This window comes from Gopherus evgoodei, chromosome 7 (genome assembly GCF_007399415.2).
Source record: "Gopherus evgoodei ecotype Sinaloan lineage chromosome 7, rGopEvg1_v1.p, whole genome shotgun sequence".
Lineage (NCBI taxonomy): Eukaryota > Metazoa > Chordata > Testudines > Testudinidae > Gopherus > Gopherus evgoodei.
Window position 1 is genome coordinate 77,879,416 of NC_044328.1, and position 23,650 is coordinate 77,903,065.

At 52.6% G+C, this 23,650-nt stretch overlaps 1 protein-coding gene across 1 annotated transcript in view; it reads right to left on the bottom strand.

Annotated features, from left to right (window-relative positions):
• Nucleotides 1–386: 386 nt before the first annotated feature.
• Nucleotides 387–23,650, bottom strand: part of IP6K1 (inositol hexakisphosphate kinase 1) — a 114,204-nt gene continuing 90,940 nt past the window's right edge. The window contains 12 exon segments of the mRNA XM_030570645.1: nucleotides 387–6,475; nucleotides 6,477–6,494; nucleotides 6,496–6,669; nucleotides 8,290–8,465; nucleotides 9,033–9,053; nucleotides 9,056–9,213; nucleotides 9,893–9,902; nucleotides 9,905–10,019; nucleotides 10,021–10,072; nucleotides 21,948–21,978; nucleotides 22,115–22,150; nucleotides 22,153–22,457. Coding sequence (XP_030426505.1) covers nucleotides 6,158–6,475; nucleotides 6,477–6,494; nucleotides 6,496–6,669; nucleotides 8,290–8,465; nucleotides 9,033–9,053; nucleotides 9,056–9,213; nucleotides 9,893–9,902; nucleotides 9,905–10,019; nucleotides 10,021–10,072; nucleotides 21,948–21,978; nucleotides 22,115–22,150; nucleotides 22,153–22,336 — 1,293 coding nt within the window. The 5' untranslated portion in view covers nucleotides 22,337–22,457 and the 3' untranslated portion in view covers nucleotides 387–6,157.

Sequence of the window (23,650 nt, forward strand, 5' to 3'; positions counted from 1 at the left end):
GCCTCTGTAACCATGCCCACGCTGATGTCCAATGGGCTGTGGAGATCCTTTCCCAGGCAGTGTCTGAGATTGCACAGCAGTTAGAGGAAGCGTAGGCTGCTGTGTTCTCATAGCAGTCCCTGGATTCTTCTCTGGTCAATTTTCCCACCAGACCCAGTGCAGTGTACTCAGATCAAAGATGGCAAAGCCACTCTATCACTACCCCGACTGATTGGCATGTATGTTATACCCCCTCCCCCACCAATTCAGCTATGTCTTTCAGATCATTCCCTATCTGTGGTAAGGAAGTGCCCGGTGGGCACTCCTGCAGCCTAGGTGATACTAGGAGTTTGGGGAAATGTTTGGTGGGAGAAGACAACAGCACAGAGAGATTTGCACATCACTGCTAAATTTCTAACAGCTTTTATTTGTATATACATGACTTTAGAGACAGCAGGAGAGGTAATGTTGCAGCGTCTGGAGTACAGATACTGGTACTTTTCATGTCCATAAGCTTGACTTGGCCCAGTAAAGTGGGGCTGAAAGAGAATTCTAAAAGTATGCAGGAAATGCTTGAAGACAATATGATCCTGCATACCTCTCAGACAAGCCAAATGGATGCAGGGCAGGAGAGGGTAAAAGCTCTCTGTTTCAGATGGCTCCTTCCCCTCGCCCAATAACAAGTCCTCCTACACTTGCCACAGATCCCTCCACACCTGGATCTTTCAAGTACCACAAGCATTTTGCTCCTGAGAAACATGCAATAACAGTACAATACAAACACCGAAGTCCGAACTTCTGGTTGGGTGACTCTGTTCTGGGCAGAGTCTAGGAGTGGGAAACGAGGAGATGGGGCCCATCATAAAAATGAGGAAGTCGCAGGAGTGCAGTCTCAACAATTGCCCCTCCAGGAGGTCAGAATGTCACTGCTCTCCACTTTAAACATGGAGGTTTGGCCTATAGAGCAAGCAGTACAACCAGACTGATTGCATCACAACGGAGTAGTGCATGCTGGGGAGCTGCCACATCCACAGACTGCACCCTCCATGTTGTCTTGAGTATCAGCTTTATGTGATGAGTTAGGTGACACAGCTCTGGGTTGGGCAAACATCCTTGAGCAGCTGCTGCTCCTCCATTGGCCCCGTAACGCAACACACCCAAGAGCAGCAGGCATGCAAGCAGGCCCTGAGTCAGGGTTTGGTCCTCTGTGGGGACAGGCTGTTTGGCACAAGCCTGAGGTTACACAGGCTAGGGTCGCAGGAATGAGCAAGTTACAGCTGATGAGTCCCTTCCCGCCCTTCTCCAGCTCTGGAGGAAACTGGCTCCCTGCAGCTTTGCTCTAGCACAAGAGTTGAGAGAAGCACTATGCGTAGGGGCCAAATTCACAGAAACTGCACAGAATGTGCTATCCACTTTGGAGCCAAGTGGCTTTATGCAGATTTAACATCTCCACAGAAGGCTTCAAAGCCTTACATCTGCTAATTCTATACAGAGATTACACTTACCAGCCCAACTCAATATCAAAGCTGCTAGCTAGGGGAAAGCGGCATCCACTCCCACTGACACAGCAAGAAGAGCCACCAATGACAAGATACAGGGCAGGAATAACCACCAGGCCAGGAAAGGAGGACAACAGCCCAACATCGTCCCCAAGACAGCAGCAACCCATCCAAATCCCCATGGCTTTAGGCAACAAACAAGCCCCTGCTGCCCTCCCAACCACAGAGTGTTTATCTGTAGAACAGTCTTGTTCTCTTTTGTCCATGTTTGTAAGACCAGGGACCTAGATACAGAGAAACCCTTGCACTGATAGACTATACATGCTCTCAATGCTAGCAGATCATACTATTGCTAGAGATTGACTGGCTATGTATTCCAAAAGGCTGAAAGCAAGTCCATCTTTCTACATGAAGGCAACCACAGAGTGTATATATTCTGCTACAGATGTTCACGTTGCTGGGCGTGAAATATTAGCAAATTCTGAAAGGAGGCAAACGGGTTATGCTGCTTGACAGGACTGAAGGACTATTTATCTGCACACACCTGAAGTGGATTTGACTGTGTACAATGCATGCAAAATAGTTTTTTAGGAAAGGGCTGTCCAAAAAGCACCCTCATAACCTTGGACTCCAACACCAAGCAGCTGCATTTATGGCCAGGTCAGCCAGTCCTCTGCATTTAAACATAAGGGTGCACTCACTTGGGAAACTCTTAGGTCAGGGTTACATTACATCAACTCACTCCTACCTCCTTGTGGTAACTACAACACTGCTTCCCAGGGCAGAGGAGAAAAGCACCTTTTCTTTTGTTCTTCCAAGTCAAACCAATGAAATACTGAACCATTTGGCATTGGGAAATGTCTGGGGAGTTCCACAATGAAAAAATGGATTCCATTTTTAAATAGGATTGGCTCTATGAGAATTCTGCTAACTGCATAATTATCTAATGTGAGGATTTCCCTAGACCGAGGCAGTAGCCAGGGGCTGGAACATTGCTCAGGAAGGGGCTATCTAGAGACACCTGGTTCCTGGTCCCAGAAGGGGAAGGACACTTCCTACAGTGTTAAAAGCAAATGCTTTGACCTTGGCCATGCTTGGGGCTATAGTTCCTAAGAGTAACTTTTTGTTTCACCCAAAACTAGTAAAGTAACAATCTCTGCAAACCAGCAACAAAGCCCATTCACATAACATCCTGTATGAGCCCTGGGCAGAAGCAGACCCCTGGGGGTACACTCCCTTCATTCCCTTCTCTGCAAGGCAGGGCAAGCTGTGAGGTTACCAGGAGCCAATGGATGTGCAAGTCTCACTTCTGGGGACGTTTACTGCTTTGGAAACATCAAGGAGAGCTGCTTGCAGAGCCAGCATCCAGCTCTATGCTGTATCTCCGAGAGCAAGAGGGAGATAAATCCAGCAACGTCTCCATGTTTGTCCAGAGCAATTATCTAGAAGTCTCACCGCAAAGAACAGCTGAGGAAACAACTTTCTTCATGTGTTGCTGACCTGGCCACCTCCCACTTGAAGCCTTTCTATTGTCACTTCCACTGCCCCATGTTGCTCTGGGTTCAAGGAAGTGCCAAGATGCAGGAGCTGCCCATGCAGCATGCCCACTGGGCTACCTTTGAGTTACTAACTCACCCTGGATTGACAGCCAGATGTGAAAGTGCCTCACTTCCATCATGTATGCTCTGGGGGAATGTCCCACAGCTGGCAATGCCTATGTACCTCAATTCCAGTTATGCCTGTATTAAGGAGGCTGCGGCAAGGGTGACACGGAGTGTGTTGACGGCGTCTAGGAGGGATTAGCAGGAAAACAGCCATTCCATTTGTGCTCTAAAGCAGATAAGCACTTGAGACTCCAGAAGTCCAAGGCACTTGCATCATCTCCTGCCCAGCCAGAGGCTCATCCGATGCCATGTCCTGCATGTCACTGCACTCCGATGGGATGGGAAGGGTTATTGCTACTGAGCAAGTCTATGCATTGTGATCATGCTGTGTAGAAACATAACACTGCAGCACTGGCAAAACTAAACCTTCCATTTCTTTTGGTTATTCATGAAGCACAAACAGAATAAAAACCCCTCCAACAAGCAGAACAATTCTGTTGTCAAGGCTATTTATAAGTTCTGAAAATTTTATCGGGATGGTCCAAAGATACTTGGCAAGGAGAATCACATGGAGCCAACAGGAAATGCACCATGTTGCTAGTGATCTGTGTATACACCTCTCACTATGACTGAGGGAGACTGGGTGTAGAGACAGGAGTTCCTGCACAGGCCAGCTATGTTGGTGTGACCCGGAACCAGGATCTAATACAGGGATGGTACTGGACCAAAGTAAACATACAAGCCTTGCCACACTCAGCATTAGGATTTCAGTGCAGGATCCAAGGGGAGAAACAAGAGAGAGCTGTGACACATATCCCCGCTTCCCTCAACAATACCCAGAATAGGGGAAAATGAGAATGCTGAAAGACCAAGCAACCACATGAGGAGGAGTCCCCTTCCCGGTGTGAAATGCCCCTCCTTAGCGCTACCTGCCATAGTAGGGCCAGTGAGGAAGGCAGGCCACTAGACTAGGATTTGATTGGTCACAATGCCCAAGGACCTTAATGCATTTCTGCCCAGCTAACTTGGACTTCTTTGCTTCAACCATGGAAACAACTGCATTGCCTCCAGCAGCCCATCTTTGGCTGCTGTGTCCTGGCCACTGAGAAAATCTCATTAGCAGCTGCTTGTGGAGGAAGAGCTAATGGACATGGAGGAAGGAGTAACCTAACAAATGTAATAATGCCATGGCCAAGAGCCCAGCCCCCATCTGCAAGGCGTGAGGGGGGCATGGGCTTTAACCAAGCTCAGCAGAGTAGTCAAGAGACAGTCTTAAGCTTTAGCACAAATTTGAGCACTGTTCCCCTCTTCCCCTCCCCCGCCAACTAGCAGTAACAGGATTGAGACCCAAATCCTGCATTCTCTGCAGCAACCGCAGATGGATAGGCCCCTGCACATCTCCTCCCCAGGCAAAGTGCAGAGTGAAAGAGTCTAGTGCATCTGCAATGCGCAGGGCCAAGCACTCACCCGCAGATGACAGTCTGGGTTAGAAGTAGTTGTCTCAGGGCCATGGAAATGACACATTTAGATGGAGAATCCCTCTGATACAGAAAACCCTGAGCCACAGGCACTGTGTCCATCCTCAGCTTGGAGACTAGACAGCTTTGCTCAGGCAATGACCTGATGCTTTCACTTAGCTCTAAGAGTTCAGAGCACCTCTTTTTCCTGCTGTCACTCAAGTCCCCAGCACAGAAATTCACTTGTGGGAGTGGACACTAGGCCAGAGCACAGCCAAGCCATGTTCAGCCAGACAGCTGTATCCAACCCTAACACAAGCCAGCAGATATCAGTTCCCTGAGAGTAGGCCAGGTAGGGGGTCACCATGCCAGCCAAGCAGCTGTTTCCACCCACAGAAGAGGCACTTCTGCGAATGAGCAACTCCAGCGTGAGGCTCAAAAGACAACATGATGGGGACAGCTTGAAGCCCTCTGTCAGTTCAGCTAAGACTTTTCTTCCTCATTAACTCCACTAGGATCCTTCCAAGGTAGGGCTGAAACCCCACCCCAGGGACTGCAACAGACTGTTCCAGAGTGTGAAATGGGTCAGCCCTGCCCCAGGAGGAGTCAAAAAGGACAACAGTCTCATGCTGCAGTGCCTGGTCTGGATGTGGCTAGGAAGATACTCCCATCCCAGCTGCTGTGCCTATGCTATACAAACACTAAGGCTGGGAATAGCTTGATATACCCTAGTGGAATAGCTGGGGTGTGAATTCACTTGCTGTTAATACTGTGGCCAGTTAGCTGAACTCTCATTGGAACAATGCACCGAGGCAAGGTCAATCTCACAGGAACATCACGCTTATCCCTGGTGGAACAAACTCTTTCAGGCCTGCCTGCCATTACAGCCCTGCACAAGTTTCTCTGCCAGCTGGGGTGGTAGCAAAGCCTCCCTGACTGACCCCACAGCAGTCTGTGGGGAAGGCGATTTACCCATTGCTGCAGCTCTGCAATGGTTTTGTTTGGTCATTTATTCCTGCCATTTGGGATGATTTGTCACAATGCCCAAACTGGAGAAGATAAATGCGGTATCATAAACTAACTTCCCAATCAATCAATCAAATCCAATCACAACCCTGGAGCAGGGCTAGCTGTTCCAACAGCTGGTACCATAGGAAACAGCATGAGTGTGCTGCACCCATCAGCCCCATAGATCTTCCGGTTCATTGAATGAATGCCCTTTCCAAATGACAGAAGAGGTTCAAACCAAGCTCTGCTGGGACTTCTGGGGAGCAGAGGCAGTGCAAACTCCATCTCCACCCTGAAGGGCTGGCTTACTCCTCTCTTCCCTGTGGCCAGGTCCTCCTTCTAGAATACATACACAATGAAGAGACTGATGCACAACAGCAGTGAGCCTGTCTTCCAGCAGGGCCTCTGGGAGCATTCTCCATAAGGTAAGGCCAGTGCAGTCAAAACCACACGGGCAGCAGGATGGCCGAGATCTAAACACTCCTCACACAGATCTTCCAGCCCAGGGGACAGTTATAAACAAGGGAGCGAGTGAACCATTGAATACCAAAGTTGTTTGCTTCTTCCTGCTCCTGCCACTAGGGTAGGAATGAATGGGCACAGCCCAGGCCTACTGGTTCTCCTCCCGCATCTGTTCCATTATGTTGATGAGGTTTTCCAGCCCAAATACATAGCCCACGTCGGGTCCATCATGCACAGTGGGGTCATCCCGAAACCCTTTGAATGTGCTGTGTGCAAAGTCAATCATGCGCACATCCACCTTGGGCTGGGCAGAAGGGCTGGGCTCTGTGCTGGTGTCATCCTGCAGGCTCTCTAGGAGAGAGGTGTCCACTCGCTTTAGGCGCATCTCTGCCCTGCGCTCCATGAACATGCCTGCCCTATTGTCCTTCCCGTCATAAATGATGAGGAGGGAGCTGGAGTAGAAGCGGGTAGGATGCCTGCCTCTCCCAGCACAGCCTTCAGGCTCCGGAGTTTGGTGAGTATGGGCTCAAAAAGGTCCTTGCGCAGCTCTAAGCCATTGTGGAGGTACTGGTAGAGGGCATTGCGGAACCCCTCAATGGAGAGACCACGGCCGTAGTACTTATTTCTGCATAAGTAATGTCCCGTATCCAGCTGATAGACCTAGAACACCAGAGCTCAAGTTAGCTGGGAAGTACGAGGGACATACAGTTACAGTGAAAGACTGGACTGCCCTGTGCCATGACACTGAGGGGACATCCTGACACTCAACAGCAGGCAGGTCTGTCTAAAACCTTTGTGGTGCTCCTGGACACCTTACAGGCAAGGTGGGACATTCCCTTCTCACACTGCCTGGGATACTGAAGGCTGCCTAGGCCGGGTTTCCAGGAGCAGAGAGCAGCACATCCTTTAGCACAGCAAAGTGTGTCCAAAGTAGGGAGGTGGGGAGAAACTTCACACATGACCACATGGAACGGAGGGATTGCTAAAAGGGGTCTGCCCCTCAGCATGGCGTATGACTAACCCGTGGCACACGACTAACCGTGGCACTCACTGTTGCAGAATCAGATTCCAGAAAAAGACCAGGTACTCCACTGTAAGCAGCATCTCCCTATCACACTAGCCAGAGTAGGAGTACAAGGACACTCAATTCTTATGCTTCAAGGCATATCCAGAAGGGAAGGAAGGAACTCTCCTCTCCTCTAAGTATAGGAAGCCACAAGTGGTCTGTGACTGTATGAGAGATGCTACTGAGACAAGACCCCAGGCACCACTGACCTGGCTGGAACAGGCATAAATTGCTAGGCTCTTCACTAGAGTCATAGACTATAAGGTCAGAAAGCTCCATTATGATCATCTAGTCTGACCTCCTGCACAAGGCAGGCCACAGAATCTCACCCACCCAGTTCTGTAATAAACCCCTAGCCTATGTCTGAGCTACTGAAGTCCTCAAATCAAGGTTTAAAGACTTCAAGGTGCAGAGAACCCTCCAGCAGGTGATCCGTGCCCCACTCTGCAGAGGAAGGTGAAAAAACCCCAGGGCCTCTGTCAATCTGCCCTGGAGGAAAATTCCTTCCCAACTCCAAATATGGCAATCAGCTAAAACTGAAGCATGTGGGCAAGACTCACCAGTCATCACCCAGGAAAGAATTCTCTGTAGTAACTCAGATCCCATCCCAGCTAACATCCCATCACAGGCCATTGGGTATATTTACCGCTAACAGTCAAAAGATCTAATTTTGGCAATTAATTGGCTATCCCATCATACCACCCCCTCCATAAACTTATCAAGCTTAGTCTTGAAGCCAGATATATTTTGCCCTCACTGCTCCCCTTGGAAGGCTGTTCCAGAACTTCACTCCTCTGATGGTTAGAAACCTTTGTCTAATTTCAAGTCTAAATTTCCTGATGGCCAGTTTATCCCCATTTGTTCTTGTGTCCATATTGTTATTGAGCTTGTTAATTAGGCTTGCTGGATTTTAGCACTTCTCTATGACACTCAGAATGTTTGGTTACTGTGCAAAGCAGGCCATGGCCCATTCCACTCCATGAGAAGTTACAGACTCCTTCATTCCAGTGGAATGGAGAGGAAAGTGATGTGCAATAGCATGCACTCTTTAGAATACATGACTAGTAGCAGGCTATCAAGGGGCTGGGAAGGAAGAAGTGTCACAGGAAGACTGCCCAGCGGAGAGCACTATCTTGCTGTGCTTTCTCCAGGTGGCTGGGGATGTTCGAGGAGGGGTGGGGAAGATGCGCCAGACAATCCCTGGGATACTGTACCTGCATTCCACAAACTCTCACACCCAGCGTCGCTGAGGTACTCTGTTCACACTTCTTCATCTGCCGAGCAGCCTTCTCTTCAGAAGCATCATCTCCATGCTGCCTGGTCCCCATCTTCAGGTCAAGCACACAGGGAAATCGGAAATGGTGCACCACATTCTCCAGCAAAAGGAACTCTAAGAAATATGTCAAGGAGATTTAATCTCTCAGAGCTGCCAACCACCAGGAACCAAGTGAGTTCTCTGGGGACTCCTGGATCTGTAACGCATACTGAGGAGTGGGGCACAAGGGATAAAAGGGAGTCAGCGACAAAGCAGCCAAGAAGAGGGGAATATGACGAGTCCAGTAGGGAGAAAAGGAAAGAACCCACAAGGCAGTAGTACTGGACAGGAAAATATGAGCCCAGTCTCTGTCAGAGGGACCAGAAAGGGAAACGTGACTTGGTGGACACAGATGGCACCTAGCCAGCAGGCACTGCCAGTGTCCTTGGAAGAAACCTGACTCTCCTCCCAGGTGCCTGGACAGACACTCCTGCAGGGACAGATGGAAGGAGTAATGGAAAAAGAGGCCCCAGACTTTGGCCCAGCTGGTTCTGCTTGTGTTGATGGTAAAAGGAACGTGTGCTCTGAGCATGAGCCAAGGGTGATGGTGCCGGCCACTCCTTTGCAGAGGTGGGAAGCCTTTTCCTGGCACCATTCTGGAAAACGCAGCCAGCTGCCCTGACTCTGCTTTCTGGAGGATACTGTAGAGCTTTCGGTCCTTGACTCTGATCGCATGCGGCTCAGCTGCTGCTTATGGCAGCGCAGACTCCATGGTGTAGCTGATCTTTTCCGAGCTCAGGCCGCTGTTCCATCCAGCATCTGAAACGGAACATCGGAATGGATGTGCAGCTCCACCTTAGGGCTCTTTGTCTCTTGGATGCTGCTGGCACAAAGAAAAGAACACATACATGCTACGGAGTCCTTGGCTAGACAGCTAACCTGTCACAGACAGGAGTTAGACTACAGCACTGGAACCCAATACCTTCTCCTGGCAAGGGATTATCTACCCCATCCCTCTCCTGTACATGCCCTGACCTCCAACCCAACAATGCCAGTCTCTGGTCTCAGTGAAAGCCGCAACACTTCATGGGCGAGCCTGCAGCAGAGCCTCATGCTAGAGGGACCTATCTGCACAGAGCAGAAGCAGGATCGGTAGAGGGCACAGCCTTCTGAAAGGGGAACCCTCCCTTAGACCACCCAGCGTGCAAAGGCAGAGAGCTTGCCCCAGGGACCTTCAGAATGCATCCACAGAGGCAGCTAGTCTCCAGGCCTCATAGCTCCAGCCTTGGCACTCTTCAAAGAGGGAGGGGACCAGGCCAGTCTCTGGGATGAGATGCTGCCTAGAAGTGAGCAGTGTGTGACAGCTAGGACGTGCGCACTGAGAAGTGAGCCAGGAACCACATTTCAGAAAGCTCTGCACTACCATCACTGCCTGGGGCCAATCACAGTACGACATGGGGAGTGCAAGGGAGAGCTATTCTGCAAGGAAGCCCCCAGAGCTGACGAGGGATGAGGAAGGGTGTGCTTGCAGACTGTACTGTTCCCAGCCCCAGTCCTTTTACCTCTCAGGGTGTCACCGGCCAGGCCGAGTCTCTCCTCCTTGTGCTCGCCGACACTGCTGGATCGGTGAAGGCTCCTGCGGGAGTGCTTGCGCCGAGGCTGGTCCCTCTCTGGCATGTCATCCTGCTCCCAAGACCTCGCTCTCCACATAGGGATATGCTACCAGGTTAATGTAGCCATCACTGTCCTCCCTCAAAGCAGACGGGACACCACACCTGCCAAAGAGAGGCAGCTTATCTCAATCCAAGCAGTCCCTCAAGGGGTAGCCAAGTATCGTCTGTGACTGGCAATGCAAGAGCTGTCAGCAGGAAGAGAAAGCAGACAGCCCCAGTACAAACCTAGAACTGCGGAACAGTTATGCAGGAAGGGATCCGAGATGCTGCAACCTGCATGAGAATCTTGCAAAGGGAGTATTCCTCAGAAAAACTACCCACCCAGCCACTAGCCCTGCAGAGGAGGACACGGCAATGGCGGCTGAACGCCCGCAAGCAGGGCAGCCTCAACAGTCATCATAGATCACAGAATATCAGGGTTGGAAGGGACCCCAGGAGGTCATCTGGTCCAACTCCTTGCTCAAAGCAGGACCAGTCCCCAGATTTTTGCCCCAGGTCCCTAAGTGGCCCCCTCAAGGATTGAAGTCACAGCCTTGTGTTTAGCAGGCCAATACTTAAACCACTGAGCTATCCCTCCCCCCATAGGGAACCCAGCAACACATCTCCCTCAGTTTGCAGAAAGCCTGAAGTTTAATTTCTTATCCTCCTGCTATGTCAGCAGCTTGCCCTTCAGCTAATGCAGGCAAGGTTCACCCTGCACCCAGGCGCACAACAGTCTGTTTGCTGAGGCAGTGCTGCCTCTCTGCATCTTCCAAAGCCACTGCTCAAGGTTTGGTCTAAACCAAACACTAGCAACTCCCAAACTGACACTGCCATGGGAGGGGCCCTAGGGAGGGTTGGTGCAACATCTCTCAGATGGTTACTACAAATAGTTATGGATGCCTTCAGTTCAGTAAGGTGCTTTTCCAGTCCCCTTCTAGGAGGATGACAGGTAAAATTCACCTCAGGCATTCTGAACAGCACCCCTCACAGCTCTTGCTCGAAGAAGTCATCAGCAATTCAGGTTTCCAGTTCACTCAGTAAAGAGCATTAACGCACCTTTTTGTATATCTAATTAAATGAGTGCCTATCTCTGACAGCAAGCGATAACAGACATGTGCCCATCACTGGAGAACCAAGAGAAGGGTCCATGGTAGTGAATTAAGCATTTCCACTTGGGATCTCTGGTCTCCTGGCTTGGCTTTTGTAGTCCAAATTGGGATAGATTGTTACAATGGACATTTTACCTTTCAGCAGCATGAGGAAGCAAGCAGAGGCAGCACATGCCTGACACCCCCTTCTGGGAGTTATCCTAGTTATGCTAGCAACTCCATAGTGAGGGTGACAACAGAGTTTCTGTTCAAGCCCTGATTTAAATAGGGTTGAAAACTAATTGACTGAAAATGGACATTGCATTTCAGGTCTTAGGGAGAGTTCATGAGGTAAATGTGGGGCATTTGGTCAAGAGGTTGCTGTGATACAGCCCCATTAAACACAGAGCTTTGTCCGAGAGAGGGAGAACAGGAGGAAAGATTCACACAACACTCCTACCCCTGGTCTGTACCCAGCGAGAGCTAAGTCTTCAGCTCCAGAAATGACTTTTTCTAGTGCTCCATGAGACTGTGTCTGGCTCTACACACTCAGCCACTAAGAGTGACCCAGCTTGTAGCAATACTGCACAGATGCAATCAGGGAACTGTGCTGCACGCCACAACAGCTCTGGGACCCCGCAGTCCGAGTTTAAGATTCCTATTCCACTGGCTGCTGCTAATATTTCCGAGCCCTACACGAATAGACGGTTACTCACCTTTGTAACTGTTGTTCTTCGAGATGTGTTGCTCATATCCATTCCAGTTAGGCGGGTGCGCCGCGCGTGCACGCTCGTCGAAAACTTTTTACCCAAGCAACTCCAGTGGGCCGGCAGGTCGCCCCCTAGAGTGGCGCCGCCATGGCGCTTGATATATACCCCTGCCGGCCCACCGCTCCTCAGTTCCTTCTTGCCGGCTACTCCGACAGTGGGGAAGGAAGGCGGGTGTAGAATGGATATGAGCAACACATCTCGAAGAACAACAGTTACAAAGGTGAGTAACCGTCTTTTCTTCTTCGAGTGATTGCTCATATCCATTCCAGTTAGGTTAATCCCAAGCCTTACCTAGGCGGTGGGGTCGGAGTGAGAAGTCGCGGCATGGAGCACTGCAGATCCAAAGGCCGCGTCCTCTCTGGACTGCTGGACCAGGGCGTAGTGGGAAGCAAAGGTGTGGACCGATGACCAGGTCGCTGCCCGACAGATCTGCTTGATGGGCACACGGGCGAGGAAAGCCAGCGATGACGCCTTGCGCCCTGGTAGAGTGCGCAGTCACACGGGCCCGTAGGGATGTGGGCCAAGTCATAGCAGGTCCTGAACAGGACGTTACCCACGAGGATAACCTCTGCGAGGAAATGGGAAGCCCCTTCATGCGGTCCGCTACTGCTACTGGGGGATTGCGGAACGGTTTGGTTCTGTCCACATAAAACGCGAGAGCCCGACGGACATCAAGTGAGTGGAGGTGTTGCTCCCTGCGTGACGAATGAGGCTTTGGGAAAAAAACAGGGAGGAAGATCTCCTGATTGACGTGAAAGGCTGAGACCACTTTGGGGAGAAAGGCAGGGTGCGGGTCTCAGCTGTACCTTATCTTTATGGAAGACCGTATACGGGGGTCTACTGTGAGGGCCCGGAGTTCCAACACCCGTCTAGCTGAGGTGATGGCTACTAAAAAGGCAGTCTTCCAAGAAAGATAGAGCAGGGAGCAAGTCGCTAACGGCTCAAAGGGGGGCCCCATCAGCTGAGCCAGAACCAGGCTGAGATCCCAGGTAGGGGCAGGGGGTTGAACCTGGGGGTAGAGACATTCTAGTCCTTCAGGAATCTAGTCACCGTTGGGTGAGAGAAAACTGAGCGGCCATCCCCACCCGGGTGAAAGGTGGAGATAGCCGCCAGGTGAACCCGAAGGGACGATATCGCCAGGCCCTGTTGCTTGAGGGACCAAATGTAGTCCAAAATATTGGCGACCAAAACTTCCATAGGGAGGAAACCCCTCTCCGTGCACCAACAGGAGAAACGCTTCCACTTGGCCGAGTACGTCGCTCTGGTGGAAGGCTTCCTGCTGCCCAGGAGCACCTCCCGTACCAGGGTAGAGCAGCGTAATTCGGATCTGGTCAGCCACGCAGGAGCCACGCCACGAGGTGCAGCGACTGGAGGTCCGGGTGACAGAGACTGCCGTGGTCCTGGGTGATCAGGTCTGGGTGAAGGGGCAGGGGGACTGGGTTGGCTATGGCTAGATCCAGCAACATGGGGTACCAATGTTGCCTGGGCCACGCTGGAGCTATCACAATCAAGCGGGCCCTGTCCCTGCGCACCTTCAGAAGGACCTTGTGGACCAGAGGGAACGGAGGGAACGTGTAGAACAAATGGGTCGTCCACGGAATAAGGAAGGCGTGCGCTATAGACCCGGGTTCCCGGCCCTGAAAGGAGCAGAACGCCAGGCATTTCCTGTTCCCCCTGGACGCGAAGAGGTCCACACGGGGACAACCCCACCTCTAGTAGATCGAGAGGGCGACGTCCGGCTGAGAGGAAGGATCTGCCCAGGCGGTCCGCCAGCGGTGTTCCGTACTCCGGGGAGGAAGGAAGCCGTGAGGTGAATGGAGTGGGCTATACAAAAGTCCCAGAGTCGTATCGCCTCGTGACATAGGGGAAAGGATCTGGTGCCGCCCTGCTTGTTGATATAGTAAATGGTCGTCGTGTTGTTGGTGAATACCGCGACACAACGACCTTGAAGCTGATGACAGAACGTTTGACAAGCAAGGCGGACCGCTCTCAACTCCCGCATGTTGATGTGTAAATCCACCTCCTGCGGGGACCACAGGCCCTGTGTCCTCAGGGCTCCCAGGTGGGCCCCCCAGCCGAGATCTGAGGCATCCATTGTTAGGGACACCGAGGGTTGGGGTGGGTGAAATGGGAGCCCCGCACACAACGATGGACTGGTCTAGCCACCAGCCGAGGGAATCCAACACCCCCTGGGGGATTGTGACAAGCGTGTCTAGCAACTGTCTGGCTGGCCGGTATTGCGCGATGAGCCAAGATTGGAGGGGCCTCATGCGGAGCCGTGCATAACCTGTCACAAACGTGCAGGCCGCCATGTGGCCTAACAGGGTTAGGCATGTCCTTATAGAGGTCAGGGGGGCCGCCAGCAAGCGCTGAATGATGGCCGACAGCGACTGGAACCTGGGCAACAGCAGAAGGGCCCTGGCCAAGGTGGAGCCCAGGACGGCCCCAATGAACTTTACCCTCTGCGAGGGGAGCAGAGTGGACGTGTCCACGTTGATCATGAGGCCCAAGGTAGTAAAAAGGCCGGTGATCCTGCGGACGTGGCTGCGGACCTGCAGCTCTGACGTGCCCTGAATCAGCCAATCGTCGAGGTAAGGGAACACGTGAATGCGACTGCGCCGAAGATGTGCGACAACGACAGCCATGCATTTGGTGAATACCCTTGGGGCCGTAGAGAGGACAAACGGGAGGACCGTGAATTGGTAATGATGGCGGTCGACCACGAATCGAAGGAAACGTCTGTGGTGTGGCCATATGGCGATATGAAAGTAAGCGTCCTGCATGTTGAGGGCGGCGTACCAGTCTCCAGGATCCAGAGATGGGATAATGGTCCCCAGGGATACCATGCGGAACTTCAACTTCACCAGATGTTTGTTGAGTTCCCGCAGGTCGAGGATAGGTCTGAGGCCTCCCTTGGCCTTGGGGATGAGGAAGTAGCGGGAATAAAACCCCTTGCCCTTCTCGTTCTCCGGAACCGCCTCTATGGTTCCTTGGTCGAGGAGCGTTTGCACTTCCTGGCGGAGGAATTGCTCATGAGAGGGGTCCCTGAAGAGGGACGAGGGTGGGGGGGTGGGAGGGAGGGAAAGACATAAACTGAAGACGGTATCCCGTCTGCACAGTGCGTAAGACCCAGCGGTCAGATGTTATTTGGGTCCAAGCCTGCTGGAAAAATGAAAGGCGGTTGGAAAACGGGGGGGAAGGATCCGTGGGGGAAACTGGTACTACGCACGCGGGCGCACCTTCAAAACGAAGGTTTGGGTCCAGGTGGGGCTTTGGAGGAGCTTTGGTTCTGCCCCCCTTGATTCCCCGACTGCCTGCGCCTGACATATCTGCCGCGGCGCCTATTGAGGTCCTGCCGCTGGCAGAACTGGGGGTACGGCCGGCGCTGCTGCTGTTGTTGCGGCTGGAAGGGTCTGCATTGTGTCCCGGGCGTGTGCATCCCAAGGGAGCGCATAATGACCCGACTGTCCTTCAGACTTTTTTGTCTGGGGTCTGTCTTCTCCGAGAACAGGCCCTGGCCTTCGAACGGGAGGTCCTGGATGGTGTATTGGAGCTCCGGTGGAAGGCCAGAAACCTGAAGCCAGGAGATGCGGCGCATTGTAACCCCTGAGGTGAGGCTACGAGCGGCCGACTCCGCTGCGTCCAAGGAGGCCTGCAACGAGGTTCTCGCGACCTTCTTGCCCTCGTCAAGAATTGCCGCAAATTCTTGATGCGCCTCCTGTGGCAACAGCTCTTTAAACTTATCCGAGGCCACCCAAGAGTTAAAGGTGTTGCGGCTAAGGAGGGCTTGCTGGTTGGAAACCCTGAGTTGAAGGGCCCCCGCCGAATAGATCTTGCAGCCGAGGAGGTCCATACGCCTGGCCTCCTTGATTTGGGAGCTGGGGCCTCTTGTCCATGACGCTCCCTCTTGTTCACCGACTGCACCACGAGGGAGCACGGTGTCAGGTGAACATGGAGGTACTCATAGCCCTCGGAGGGGGCCATGTACTTCCGCTCCACGCCATGTGCAGTAGGGGGGATGGAGGCCGGCGATTGCCAGATTGTATTGGCATTGGCCTGGATCGTCCGAATAAAGGGCAGGGCGACCCTGGTGGGAGCATCTGAGGAGAGGATGCTCACGACGGGATCCTCGATCTCAGAGACCTCCTCAGCTTGCAGGCTCAAGTTCTGTGCTACGCGCCTGAGGAGGTCCAGGTGTGCCCTGAGATCGAGTGGGGGAGGGCTGGTGGAAGAAGTGCCTGCCACAGCCTCATCGGGAGAAGACGATGAGGAGATCCCTAGCAAGAGAGTGTCCAGCGGGGGGTCTGTCTGAGCCCGCGCCTCTGACTCCGGAGGGAGCTCAGGGTCCTGCTGTTTTGACCTGTCCTCCCCGTCCGGGGGGGGGCGGGAGACAGCGATGCCTCCGGCGCCCTGTGCTCAGTCGTCGCAGGCCTAGGAGGAAGCTGTTGGGGGCCCTGTTGGTGATACGCCCAGGGTGTCCAGAACCCCCACTGCTGTGGTCCCTGGTCTTGTTGAGGAGGGTCTTGAAAAAGGGCCGCGTGCCTGTCTGTGCCCAGTGCATAAACACTGTCCGCCTGCGACGACACAGACGGCTGTCTGGAAGGCCATGGAGGGGCCGAACGCGGCTGATAGGAATCCCCTCGTCCTGGCGCCGAAGATGTTCTCGGTGCTGGGGACCGGTACCGGGAGTCATACCGGTGCCGGGATCGGGACCGGGGTCTGTCTTGGACTCGGTGCCGGGATCGGGACCGGTACCGGTACCGGCCGCTGACTTGGTGCCGGGATCGGGACCTGCCACCGACGCGGTGCCGGGAGGTCGACTGGGACCGGGACCTGCCACCAGCTCGGTGCCGGGAGGTCGACGGGGAGTTGATCGACGGCGGGAACGGCTCTAGAGTCCCGGTGCCGGTATCGGTGACTGGAACCAGACCGGGACTGCCTGGAGGATGACCGATGCCGCGAGTCGCGACCGGTACCCGCCGAGGGGAGTGGTGCCGGGACTGCGAGTGGCGCCGGGATCTGGAGCGACCACGGTGACGGGACCTCGACAGCGAGCATGAGTCCCGAGACGGCGCTCTCATCGTCGGCTTGCCTTTGGACACAACCCGCACCGGAGGTACCGGGGGTGGAGGCTGAGTTGGCTCAGTTAGAGCGATTAGGTCCCGTGCCGAGGCAAAGGTCTCCGGCGTTGACAGGACCAATAGCTCAATGCCAGATCTTATGGGGGAGCTAGGCGGGACCGGACTCGATGGACCCTCCGGGCCCGGAGTCGACGGGATCCCTGTCGGTAGTGCCGCGGCCGAGGCAGGTGCCGGGCGCTCCACTCGAGTCTGCTTGGATGGAGTTGCAGACTTCGAGGGCCTTGCTTTGGGACCCGGTGCCGGGGAAGGTCAGTTGCCGGGGAGTCTTTCCGATGCTGGTGCGGTCCAGTGCCGGTGTAGAGGTGACGGTCTGTGAAGCTGCCGGGTTGAGTGCTGCTTCCATAGGAGAGTCCTCAGTCTCTGGTCTCTCTCCTTCTTTGTCCTAGGCTTAAAAGCCTTGCAAATGCGGCACTTGTCCAAGATGTGCGATTCCCCCAGGCACTTTAGGCACACATCCTGGGGATCGCTGGTCGGCATCGGCTTCTTACAGGCCGTGCATTGCTTGAAGCCCGGCGAACCAGGCATGGGCCGGGTGCCGGGTAGGGCTACGGCCCAAACCGGCTAACAAATATTTACAACTATTATTTACAACTATTTACAATATACTACTTAACTGACTATACTTAACAACTATTTACTACTAACTACAACTGTGAACTATACAACGAAGGAGAGCTAGGGACGTGGAAGACAGCAAAGCCGTGCTCCACAGTTCCAACGACCGACACAGTGGTAAGAAGGAACTGAGGAGCGGTTGGGCCGGCAGGGGTATATATCAAGCGCCATGGCGGCGCCACTCTAGGGGGCGACCTGCCGGCCCACTGGAGTTGCTAGGGTAAAAGTTTCCGACCGGCGCGCACACCTAACTGGAATGGATATGAGCAATCACTCGAAGAAGAACAGCCCTTTTTACTGAGGCCTCATATCCTACTGTAGAAGCAGGCAGCTATCCTACCCCACTGCCTAATTTTAAGATATACAACAACTGAGGTTGCAGGTCACTTCCGGTAAAGCTGCGGAAAGAACCCAGGTCTCATCCATGTTGCCTTTGGGAGTGAATGTGCTAAATCTATTGCTTGTCTATCCTGTCTAACCCCTGGATTACACATCTTGTACAGGTCAGGAATTCAGCCCCAGAATCCTGATCGTAGACTCATAGAATATCAGGCTGGAAGGGACCTCAGGAGATCATCTAGTCCAACCCCCTGCTCAAAGCAAGAAAACCCAAACTGAATCATTCCAGCCAGGGCTTTGTTAAGCCAGGCCTTAAAAACCTCTTAACGCATTGGCCTGGGACCCAGGTGAGCTGGGTTCAAATGCGGGCCCTGACACAGACTTTCAACCTGATGCTGGGTAAGTCATTTAGACCAAAATGTTTGGAGGTGGCCTTGGTTTCTCTGGGCCTCAGGCCCTCTGTACAGAGGGTAACAGCTCCCCACCTTTCCCAGGTGTTGGCAGGTTACAGCTGGAAGTGGCTAGGAGGCATTAAGATCCTGCAGTGAGAGGAAGGACATAGATACAAGAACTACCTGCCTTGTGAGGTGCTGGGGCCACCCTCACCAGTATGGGGCTCACTGGGGTTCCCATGGCTTTTGGAGACTCATAAGGGCTGCCCAGGAGTCGAATTGGCTAGTTTGGCTGCTGGCCATGGGGCTTCCGAAGCCTATTCTGGCACCCTGTGCTAGTTTTGGTGGATTAGGGCAGAGGAGCTTTCTAAGGTTTGTGGGGAGAAGAGCCACTGGGTTATACCTGGGCACACCAAGCCAATTACTGAGCCGGCATTCCTGGAGATGCAATCTTACTGTGGGTCATGGCACTCCTGTGCCCGAGGCAGCCTCCATGCACAGGCCACCACAGTCCCCTGCCACCAAGCGCCAGGGGTGCTTTGGGGGTGTTAATAATGTGGCAGGCCTGCAGCTGGAACTGGAGTTGATGCAACAACTGTCCACAGCAATTGGCAAGGATGTCTCCTTAAGTGCCATTGTGCACACAAGTTCTCCCTAGTGGGGCTGTGGCTTAAGCAGTCAAGCTCCCAGTGCCCACTGGGGCATTGGACTCTAAGCCCCCATACTCAGGAATTAGAAAGTCAGGAGCTGCTCACTTCAGCACGTCTACCTGGGCAGTGACTGTGCGGCAAGCTGGTGTGGTAAATCTAGGGCGCTCCGGTGTGCTGCACACTAACTGTCTGGGTGAACCTGCTGCTGTGCATTAAAAAGGGCACTCTAATGTAATGCTGCTTCAGCCGGCTCTACAGCAAAGTGCACGAGGCAGCTGTTAGCACTGTGGCGGCTGGGTCCACGCAGACACTTGGCGCCGTGGCAGGCTGCAGCATGGCAGAGTTACAACCCAGGTTGCTGCACAGTATCACTTGCACGGAAATGCCTCTAGTATCCCCACATGGAGTGTTAGTGCAACACGGAGAAAGCCATTAAACTTATAGACTCTGGAAATACCCAGTTAAGAACTGCCCCTCTCCCAATAGTAACTCCACCCTGCAGGGATGGCAACAGGAAGCGGGAATGCCACCATACAGCTCCAACTCAGGGCTCCTCTTCAGACTGCCAAGTGGGACCCTGGCTGGGGCCTGTGTAGAAGCCCTTACAGGGTAGTAATCGCTGCTGGCTAGGAGAGTCTGCACTCACCCCTTGAGCTGTCTCTCCTTGTTTCCAGAGCTGGGTGAAATTTTCCAAAATTTGATAAAAAGGGGGGAAAATAGACATGTTTTTGGATTGCTGTTTGCATTTGTCAACTCTGCCTCGTTACCAGGTGCACAATCACAGAGAAGCCAGCCCTGTGTCCAGCATGTTAGATGAAGATTTCCTCATGGAGGCATGACTGTGAGAAGCAGCACCTGAGCTGGGTATGCCCCACGTTTGTAAGTCTGCCTGCTTCCCCTTAGCACACTAACACTCTCTGGGGGTACCTGGGCAGACTAAAGCAGCAACTCTCAGCTTTTAAGCATGCCAGCCTGGGGTTCTGGACTCCCACTCCCGAGGGGCATGAGGAGCAGGCAGCCTGTTGTGCAGCAGTCAATTGATGGAGTTACGGTAATAAGTCTGCAGGCAGGAAGGGGACAAGAGAAGCCAAAGTCTGCACATGCCATGCAAAGCATGTGTGTCCCAAAGAGTCTGGGCCAGGCAGAGACCAGAGTGGGGGGTGGAAGGAGGAGAAGGGGGCAGTGAGGGGAACTAGGAGTTTTAGCTGGCAAGAGTCCTGCCCCTTGGCTTGAGAAAGTAGCTTTGAAGGAGGTGTACTGACATGCGCCAAAGGGGATGCTTTTGCTGCTGTAAACCTCCCTTCCCCACAGGTCTCGACTCAAGCTTCCACCTGAGGCTGGAAGAGGTGACCTGTAGTAACCTACCTCTAGGCGTGGAAGGAGCTGGTTTTTATGTTTCCCCTACACACACAAACCAATGAAAATATATTGCCATCCACAGTCAGACATTTACAGCTCAGCAACGTAAGAAACAGCTGCTTGAAAGCTTTGCATTTGATGTAAGGCTATTTCCTTTGGATAGTCTGACATCCGATGTTGACAGTGCGTGTTCGAATCAATACAAAGCTTTAATCTTTTGAACTTCAATATCTACTGTCACTAAATAACGTGACTCCCTCAATTTCCCACAAACGGGAAAATTTAAACTGATTACAAATTTTAAAAATGCTTAAAAATAAACATCCTCCTCCACTGACATTACATACATGCAAATCTAACTCCGCCAAGCCAATCCACAGGGAAGGGCAATTCCACATGTCCCCACGGGTAGATGGAAGACTTAAACCAGAGCGAGTTTTAGTTTTTGTCCACTTTGAAAGATTACTGTTGCTCCTGGTCAGTCTGGTGACTCCTAGAGACTATTTGCATTTGAGGGATAGAAAACTCAGTTCCAAGTGAACATTTTCACGCTGACATCTGTGAATAGTTTTTCAGTGACAAATGTGGCACATAGAGGAGGGGTAAAGATTTCACCAACTCTTTGGGATGACCAGCTAGACATCCATCAAGCTTTAACGTACTATCACGAATCACACACCAGCATACTTTTGAACCTGGAGGGCATGGTGAATCTCTAAATCAGACCTAGTCCCACCATCCAGACTGTGTGTTAGAGTGGTAATGCTGAGGAGACTGAGAAAGGCCAAGAGGAAACGGTCCTTCCTCAAAGGAGCGATCTAACTGCCTTACTCTGGCATAGACGCAGCTCAGCCCACCCAAGACAGAGTCGCTTCATGTCTCCAGGAAGGCAGGGTACCTGCAAAGCAGGTCAGGCGCATGCCTGAGGGGGTGACAGCTCCACATGCTTTGCTGCCACCGAATGCCCCCATTCCCCTGAATATCCACAAGCAGCAAGTGGGTCAGGAAAACCACGAATGCACATTTTTAGCACCAGCTTCAGAACATCTGCCTTGGCAGTTTGCTCATATCATTTTCCACACAACGTCTGTTCCCATAGATGCACCCCCTAAGAAGCAGAGTACTGAAAAGAGCTGATACAGTCAAGTCCACAAAGCAAAGGCAACCACTTCACTGTTCTATTTGCACTCAATGCTGCGTGCCACGGGGAGCAATGCTGAATGCCATGAGGAGCAATGTTGAGAAGTGCGGGAAGCTTAGGGGAAATTCAGAGGAAGCAGCACTTTCAGTGCGCTTTTGTCAGCCATTTGGAAGCAGGGTCTTCACCCTGCTGATAGCTCCATATTCATTTCTCCCCAACGAAAGCCAAAACCCAGCACGCTCAGCATGCAGCTGCATAAAGAGGCACCCATTGCCTCCATTTAACAACTTTCTTGTTTAATGTGAAGAGTGGGAGGACAAGCCTTCTGAGGACAACCCTGGGCAGGATTCAAAACAGGTCTTTGCCAGCTGATCCACATATGCTGAACATGCTCAGTCAGGAGCTAATTCAGAACTCTTGGCAGACTGAGGCATGGCACTGAATCATCCCTTGATCATCAGCCACACGCGCAGCCCTGTACACACACTCTGAGAATACCTCTACCCACCACACAGTTCACATCAAATCACTGGGAGAGCAGCAGTAGCGAAGGAAATGACAAACAGAACCTGCCCCCAGCTGCAGGAGCCCCACAGAGTAGGAAGCTACATGTGCAAGCAACACTAGGGCTCACCTTTGTACTCAGGCGTGAACTCCTTCATTTCCGGGGCAGGGACTCGTAGAAGCGCTGTTCTCGGGAAATGAGGGGCTTGCAAACAGTGTGGTCATCGTAGCGCATCATGCTGCTGTGGCCGCCCACCTGGTGAATGAAAGGCTCCAACAGGACCCCTCGCTCTCCGGCTCGACTGGCATTTTTGCCATACTTGCCCACTTCCATGGTTTGACAAACACACATTGCGTTCGGCACCAGTTGCACACTCGGGGCATGGGGAGAGCCGCATGGGCTGGGAGGGGGCAGCTTCACGAGGGACAGACAGCCACGGCTGAGAAATCCCAGGAATTAGTCTTGTTCCAATCTGAAAAACAATGGAGAATCCTATGAGAAAAGAGCTGTTCTCACTCACCTCATTGTCTGTCCTGTCTTCCTAATAACTTTTACCACACTACTTCCTTACTAGAAAACTTGTTGGAAGGGGATCTGTCAACCATACCTGTAGCCCTGCCCACATGGACAGGGATGCACACACTTGCTACTATCGGTGTTTGGATCCAAATATCCAGCTCCCCACCCCACCTCCACATCTGGCAGGCGCTCCAACTCTTTAGGGCTAGCAGGACTTTCCCACAGACATTTGTCAAGTGATGGCTGGAAGAAATCTAGTATTTTGATTCCACTTAGAAAGTTATTTCCATGTGCTAATGGATCTTGCCATTAATAAAGTGATGTCACAATTGCAGCATATGTTATAAAAGAGACACACCCCTCACCAACCCGCTCCCCCCACCCCACCGTATCTAGCACTAGGAGCAGCACAAATACACTGAAAAGTCCAACAAGAATTCAAATCCTGCTATTTCTGCCACCACATTTCTAGGACCTAACTTTATCTTTGATAAACTGCCACCATCCTAATTAGTCTCCAGTGAGGATTGCTGTAACCTCCTGCCCCTGCCCTCCCGACGGAACACACCGCTATCCAAAACACAGCCTCTGGCCCTATCCTCCTGCCCCGATCCCTGCCTACATCACTCCCCATCCACTCTCTCCACTGGCTCCTCCAGCTCCACTAACCTTGGCTTCAGCTTCAAGCACAGCCTCTCCCATTCACCCTGCCTCACCTGACCAGGTGGCCAATGCTGAGCTGTTTGTGTGCCCTGCTCCCCAGTTTTCTCTGTTCCCATGGACACCCTCATCCTCACAGTCACTCAGGCCTGTAACTTCTCTGATTCGGCCTTCCCTCTTGACCCACAAATTCAGGGCATGTCCAACCCTGCTGTGTAAGAAAAAGCAGCATCTCTGAAACTGGCCTTTCCTCGTCACCAACACAACTCTTACTCCAGCCCTCAATGTGTCACACCATAGCCACTGCTTGCCCCTCCTCACTGGCCCCAAACACCACACCTTGCTTGCCTCAGGTCCATTCTGAACACAGCTGCTCAGGTTGCCTTGCTGGCTTGTCACTCTGACCAACCTCAGTTTAAGTCCCCCAAACGCTCTGCTCACAACAAATGGACAGTAGAGACAAGCCCATGGTCCTTCCTAACTTAT